We start from the raw sequence: 8,017 nt of genomic DNA on the forward strand, positions 1-8,017 counted from the left end.
TGTTTTCATACACAATCAGAAATGAAACCCTCCTTTGCAGGACACAATTCCTGGTTGAAGTCAGAGTGGATGGAGGTGGTGTAGAATTTGATTCACATTGTCTAATTTCAGTCACTGAGCTCAATTAAGTCTCTTCTTCAACTACCTTTATGCTGAAGTTGAAGGTAGAAGTGTGTGAATGTCTTTCACAGCCCTTAATCCTCCTGTCCCTGTAGTGTGTCATTATTCATCTGATGGCCAGAGACTGTAAATCCAGTTCCAATAAATCTTATTATTTACATCAACTTTTACAAATCTTTTTGGAGAGACTGTGAGAGGACCATTTCATTGCAGTTGACATTGGGCACCTTAATTATTTTACTTCTATGTAACCTGAGCTGGAGGGACTGTATGTGTGCGGCTTCCTCTCTGTCTTATAATTTTTCTCTATATCTTCAGTTTTTTATGAGGTGTGGAAAAGAAATTTTCTTTTAAAATCACTGAACATTTCACTGGCCGTAAGAGCCATTTCTCATCCATCTTCAGTCAACATTTTGAGTCCTTAATTTCTGATAAGGAAACAATTTTGCAATGAGCAATCAGAAATGGCATCGATAAAGCTGGAGATGTGAAAAGGAGCTACAGATCTTAGATGGTATCATCACACATTGTACTGCTACAGGAGATTCTCTGACTCTCTGAAGATGAAACATGAAGGCTGGTTGATATTCTATTATGTGGGGTTCATGCTAGATTTCTGTTTCTGGGTTGTGTAAAGACCACATAGGAACTAGGAGAGAGGTCATTTGAGTTCCTTACTTGGAGATTTTATGTGACATGGGCTGTAAAACTTGTAATATCGCTGTGTACAAAGAGAAGAAAGTATGCGTGTTAACGCTCCTCTTCTGTCCCTTCTAATGTACAAATGAGGAGTGAGGCAGGCACAGGGCTAGAAGGGGGTCATCTTTGGAGGGGTGTCAGATATGCAGCTTCTGATGCAAAGATTTTACTGCTGCTAAAGTACTGATACTGGCAGAAGTTGTCACCATGAAGATAAAACTTTTTAATTTTTATTTTTTTTTCCTCTATGAACAGATTCATCTAGCATCTCCCCATTGGTAGAATAAATCTGATAAAAAAATGGAGTTGTAAGCAGCAACGATTATATCCTAGTGAAAAGATTTTATCCAACAGAAAAAATGTTGTGCCTGGGCATAATTTTTCAGATATGATGAATAACAGCATAGCATGACCCTCAGACCTAAGAATTTAGCTTTAAAAGAACTGCTGAGCATATCAAATATACTGAACTTTTTCTCTCCTATCATGTTTTTCACAGGCAGAGTTTGGCTTATAGATACGTCTTGACAAAAATCTGCCACAGGCAAATTTCAACAAAAGAACAACTTCAAACACATCCAATTAACAATTTATGAAAGGAAATTGCGGAAAATTACACAGAGATTCACAGGGCAGAAAATTTGGCACTAAATCAAATTTAATGTTCCAATGCCTGTATAGGGAGTTATAGCCCCTTGCAGGGCATTGTCAAAAGGAACTTTATCTGTGGAGGCTCAGTGAGTGTCCTCCATCATATCTTTTTTTTGCTATAAATAAGATATTTTGTCATACATGGCAATGAGCACAACTCAAAAGGGAACAAAGACCACTGAGAAACCAAGCTATATGAAGTTTTCAATCAGAAGTATTAAACATCATTAGATTTCTTCAGACTTTCAAATCCAGGATTTATTCATTTTATCACAGAATGAGGGGCACTGTACAATTAACTAACACAAAATCACTTTTCACTTGTTAGTGAAGCCAGATAACATACATATCCTGATAGCAGGTCATGGTGACTATATTTAAATTTACTATGGAGCCATTTTTATGTCTGAAAGGAAATTTCAGCTCCCCTGCATCCCATTGTTTCCTGATTTACTCACTCATTAAGAAGCTGTGGTTGGATTTTCTTGAAAGATATTGAGGATACAAACTCACGTAATTGCCTTCAGCAGCTCTGAAATTAACTTAAACCACTCCTTTGTTTAGAGAAAAACATCTGTGTCTAGACCATTATCTATTTAAACACATGAATAGCTGGCTTTTGTAAGAGATGACTGAGCAGCATCACTTGCACTGCACTGTCTGGATTATCTGGGGGTGGTGGTGGGGGGCAGATCCTGAAAGGAGAGTGTAGTGAGGTGGGGGTCAGTCTCTTCTCCCAGGTAACAAGCAATAGAAAGAGAGGAAATGGCCTCAAGTTGCGCCAGGGGACGTTTAGATTGGATCTGAGGAAAAACTTTTTCACTGAAAGGGTAATCAAGCATTGGAACAGGCTGGGCAGGGGGGGGGTGGAGTCACCTTCCCTGGTGGTATTTAAAAGACGGGTAGAAGAAGTGCTTAGGGACATGGTTTAGAGGTGGAATTGGTAGTGTTGGGTTTATGGTTGGACTCAATGATCTTAAAGGTGTTTTCCAACCACTACAATTCTGTGATTCTGTATTGTTTACAGATAACAGGACCAACAAGTGGGGATGATTAATGGAGTTGACACAGGCCATCATCAAACTTATTTGTGATACAACTGTGGCATTACAGAGTTTAATATAATTTGAAGAGTTGGTTGCTGTATTGCTGGCTTTTCTGTTAATCCTGTGCTCCCACATCAGAACAGAACAGGCAGCATTTTATAACTTGTTAATTTGTTATCTTCCACTGAAATACATATCTGCATAGGAATGCATGGCTTTAAGTGTCCATTCATGTGCATTTAGGTCCATGACACAGCATCCTTGCTGTGACTGTAGTACAAGAATTTAGTTAGATCACGTGTTTTCCTGTGTCTTCAGAGAACAGACACCTGGGCTCTTCCAGTCTACTTGGCGTTGTGCAGTATAACTTCCTCTGCATGTGCTAGTTGGCCCACTGGTGAAGATGAGAGGACACCTCTGTCACTGTAAATGAAGCATTAGAATGCCCCAAGGGTTTTGGTTTTGCTTTTTTTGTGTGTGGTTTTTTTTTGTTTTTTTGGGGGTTTTTTTTGTTTGTTTGTTTGTTTTGTTTTGTTTTTTTTTCTTGAGGCCATTAATATATGCTTTTGGCAGTGAAACACTCTACCAGACAAGTTAGTGTCCAAGGCACGTAATAATTAGTGAATAAAGCACCCCCAGAGTAACTTAATCCTATTAAAATGTGTCTTTTAGAGTGCAAATGAATTTTTAACCTAATTTTAAACGATGATTTCCTTCCTGTAACACACCCTTTCTCTGTAGATAACAGGTCCCAGGGAAGCAGAAAGTGAAACAAAGCAAGACATTCATGTCAAAATTTTTATCTTCTGTTTATATTTTTTGAGAGATACCTGACTGTTTACTGCTGATTTTTCTGTATGCTTCTACTTCTCCCATCACCTCTCTTCCTTCTTCACATTGTATAATTTTCTTTGTCTGCAACTAGATGATGATGATAATAATGATGAATCACTTTCATTGGGCAAAGTCTAGATTTAAGCAACTACAGAAGTTCTTTACTTTCTAAATGCAGAAATTATATACTTTTTAAAGAATTAAAGAACAGTTCAAGAGTTAAATAAGTTTCCAGATGGCTGATATTCTTCAAAATCTAGCCAGCTAGAGTGTCTAAATATGATTGCAAGAGTTAAGTATTACTCCTTTTATCTATGCCTCCTTCACAGTTTCTCCAAGGCAGACCTCTAAGAAAAAAAAGCAAGAAGTAAAACATATTATAAGTGACTTTTTTTTCTTTTCCTTTCCTTCCCTCATACATGTTTGGTTAAGCTTCTTGTTCTTACTGTAGTGATTTGGCATTGTTCCCACTGCAACTTCCAGTCCAGTCCTCCCAGTTCTTCCAGTTCTCCAGTCCTTCTGTGCCCTTCCAGTAAGCTTTCAGATGGCCTTGCTTACTGTTCACTCTCTGTGAATTCAGGATATTTAATATTTTTGAAAACTTAGGGACAGCAAAAGGCTTTTATTTCTCAGGCACATCTCATTGAAAAGCCCCAGTGTTTGTGCTTCAGATAAGCCCAGATTCAGAGAACTGAACATCCCCTTGAATTCTTGTGCTTGTTTTCTCCTGTAGCTTTCAGGGACTTTCGGGGCATTCAGGTCAAGAATGTGCTGTAGCAACTGACATTTCTTCTTTCAGCTTCACAGAATCAGAAGCACTTGGATTGGTTTTTTGTTTTGGTTTTTTATTGTAACTTTTGATTAGGAGTCAAAGCTCAGCTCAAGGCCAGTTTAAAGGATCATGTGTGTTGTTTGAAGTGAAATATTCATGCAGTTGTAGGATGGAGTCTTCAGCAGTCTCAGCCTCCTGATTCTTCAAACCAACCTTGTGTCAATTCGTTCTCTTAGTCCAGTCTAGACTGAACCTAACGTCTCTGTAGGCACAGAAGCTAAAGGCTGGGAGGAAGACCTGCAGTGTAGATGCAGCTGGATGATAAACACACTCTTTGAATCTGGATCTGAATACAACCACAGCTCCCAAAGTCAGTATGAACATCTAGCTACCTAGAAAATAGTATCTGATGTGTCAACAAAATCAAGCCAACTCTATAGAGTGAACAGCATGAAACTGTGAGTGGCTCTAACTGATGACTATGCAGTCACGTTACTATAAGTGTTTTCTCTTTTTTAATCTCTATTTACTTTATCTCATAAATAGACAAGATAGCATCGTTGGTTATGTTGAATGTTCCAAGTTGGAGCATGAAGTCTTCAAGGCAAACACATAGGCTTTATTTCTGCTTGAGAAAGTATCTAATTCCAGAAGAATCTGCAGGAAAATCAACAAAGTAAATGTGTCATTTTTCAGATGCACATAAATGTTTTGTTCTGTCAGAGTTGTTGGGAAAGAGAAGATAGTTGCTGGGGCTCAAATATAGCTCAGGAGAGCTGGCTTCAGGTCCTAACACTGCCTTTGAGGCTTGATATATTATCTCTCATGTAACTTACTCTTAACTCTCTTCGCCTTTTCATAGTATCATAGAATGGTTTGGGTTGGAAGGGACCTTAAATATCATCTAGTCCCAATCCCCCTGCCATGAGCAGGGACACCTTCCACTAGACCAGGTTTTTCAAAGCCTCATCCAACCTGGCCTTGAACACTTCCAGGGAGGGTACATCCTTTTGCCATGGTTTAAACAATATATGATATTACTGTTTTCTTTTCCCATAAGAAGACTATGTAAACCTGAACATCATTTATATTTCTTTTGCTTTCTTTCCATTCTCCCATTTCAGCAGGGCCCTAGGACCCCCTTCTCTGACCTACCTGATGATGAGAAGATCTTTAATGGCAGGGATGGCATGTGGCAGAACCAGAACCAGGATCAAGCCTTGCTTTCGGAAATCACAGAAGAGGATCTGGAGGCCATCCGTCAGCGGGAAGAGGCCATTCAGCAGATTGAGGTCAGCCAACTTCTCCCATCAAGGGCTTGCAAGCTGGAAATGTAGATTCCTTGTGTTGTGCATTGTTCAACATGATGAATGAAATGCTGACTTACATGGCTGTTTGCACAGCATCACTAAATATGGGAGAGATTCACAGGTGTTTCTAAAAATGGAAATCAGTGGCAGAAGGAAGAATTAGAAATCCATATGACCTGTAATGAAAATGACAAGAATTAATTAGTGTTCATGGACTAATGTTTTTCTTCCATAACAGAGGCTCTAGTGAGATAGTTGAAATGAGCATGGTTCTGCAGCAGAATAACTTTCATGTTGCCTGCAAACTTGAAACTGGAATTTGTTACAAACAGAAGATATTCAGCTTTACCTTTAGAGAGAATAATAGGTAGATGAAAGGAAATAGCTTGTTAAGTTTTTCAAATAATTAAATATTTTTTAATTATCAAAGTATTTGGATGTTCTTAATGTATTTAAAAGTCATACTAATTTTATTCTCTTTTTTTTTTAGAAGTCCTATAAATAAAATATGAAAAAAATAACAAAAAGAAATCTGAATAAGTTAAACATCCCACATATTTCTTTTTATACACCTCTTTTTATGTTTTCAGGAAACTCTTGATACTCACATTTAAGCAATAATTCAGTAAAACCAGGACATATTAAATCTTTCTCATTTGTATGCTTTTACAGGCTTAAACTCAAGATGAACCAAAAAAAAAAGAGGGCTTCAGAATAATCAGAACATTTAATTAAGGACTATACTTTGTCCTTTAATTGAATTGAGCTAATTTTATCAGAATAGATTTTTGTTGCAGTATAGCAGGAATTGTGATTGAGTTAACAGTGCAAAAAGGAAAAATAGGCTGCTGCTCTGAGGCGTTGACCTCTGTTTGCAAACAGTGATAACAACATAGGATTCAACACTTTAAGAAATTTCTGTAGTTTTATAGGAGTGGGTTGAGGTGAGTGGATGGCTAATTTCTGTTATGGTTTGCTGAATAGAGATGATTGAGCTTTGTGCACTTGTGTATATTACCAGGGATTAAATTGTTAAAAAATATTCCCACATGGAGTATCTTTGGGTGTCAATTGTCCTTTTATACCTGAGGAATCTCTCTGCATCCACCAAGACAAACTCTAGGGAGCTTTGTTGCAAGAAACAACAGTGTTGTTTTGGGATGTTCCTGCACTTTGGTTTTCAAGAAGGATGGTTGTAAAGGTATTTTTGAGATAGTGTAGTGGACATAAAGTATATTATTGTGATCCTTTTGTTTGGAATATAGTCACTACCTTTTTCGAGGTGCAGTCGTGTCTCCTTAGAAAGATCCTTATTTTGCTGATTAAATCTCATTTCTGTGCCACAAGCTGTTTTTTTCTGCATGGGGTGACACTGGACCACATGGGCATAGTGAAGTAATTTGACCAAGTTAAGTGAATCCAGTCCCAGCCCTACATAACTTCTAAATGAATGCAACACTCGTGTTGGGCAGGTTGGGTATCTATTGATTTGGTAGATCCTATATACCTTTCTGCCTAATATGTATTTACCTCTGAATAACTTATTCAACTTATGTAGTTAATAACTGACTCGATTTAAGCTGTTAGTGTTGTTCAGACTTCTGCTTCCAAAGAATATCTGCACTTTCTTTTTACCATTTTTTCCCCTATCTCCATCATAACTGCATTCATTTTGCTTTACTATCCAAGATCCATGTTCATCCTGTAAGGAGGACTACATTCCACAAGCATTATTTCAAATGTAGCTTAAACATTTATCTTGAGGAGGAAATAATTTAGGAGCAATCGTATCTTATTTAACATCTCTTTTGAAAGAAATATAATGAAAATGAAATGGATTTTTGGACTGTGTTGTACCTCTTCCCAGCTGTATTTAAATAAGCAGATGGTGCTTTTAAATAGTTTTCACTAAGTTTTGTTTTTCTGTTGACCCACATGAACATATTTCTTGTGAAAGGACTCATCTTGCACATTAAAACTTCCCCAATTTCATTAGAAATTGTGAGTATACAGAGAAGGAACTCACCGAGCTCATAGTCACCCTTACAACTTATTTCCAATTTGTTTTCTAAACCAGTAAGTAACTAAAAAGGTTAGAGGGAAACACTAACAGTCAAGCACACTTAATAAACTAAATGTATTGCCAAAATGATGTATAGCATTTGTTCTTCTTTGCTCTTTGGGGACCAGAATGAAAAACAGAGTGGTGCAAAACATATCTTACACAAGTAGATTGGTCTTGCTGGGATTTTTAGATTTCTGCATATCTAGCACCAGAAACATATAGATCTTAAGCAGCACTGAAGAGATCAAAGAGCATTGCTAGAACATCCTATCTTCTGAGCCACACTGATTAGCACACAACTTTGGAGAAGCTGATGGTGCTGGTACCAGTACTGGGCTTTTTTTTTTAAAAAAAAACTTTTTTCTTAAGAGACATTTAATTTGCCCTTTTTGCAAGAAGAGATATAAAACCTTTTCATTGCTAAAGAAATTAGGAAATAAATTCTCTTCCCATCTTGTATCCTGAAAAACAGACATAAAATTGTGTCCATAATAGACCTCTTCTTAATGTTTCAATGACT

General features: G+C 37.4%; 1 protein-coding gene across 1 annotated transcript in view; it reads left to right on the forward strand.

Moving 5' to 3' along the window:
* The window catches only part of TSNARE1 (t-SNARE domain containing 1), a gene marked incomplete at both ends in the record, with an annotated part of 79,808 nt that overhangs the window by 34,967 nt on the left and 36,824 nt on the right, over positions 1-8,017 (forward strand). Inside the window, one exon of the mRNA XM_010177824.1 lies at positions 5,250-5,414. Within this exon, the coding sequence (XP_010176126.1) occupies positions 5,250-5,414 (165 nt within the window). The remainder of the gene's footprint in view (positions 1-5,249; positions 5,415-8,017) is intronic.

Source organism: Antrostomus carolinensis, unplaced genomic scaffold, assembly GCF_000700745.2.
Source record: "Antrostomus carolinensis isolate BGI_N321 unplaced genomic scaffold, ASM70074v2 scaffold15891, whole genome shotgun sequence".
NCBI lineage: Eukaryota > Metazoa > Chordata > Aves > Caprimulgiformes > Caprimulgidae > Antrostomus > Antrostomus carolinensis.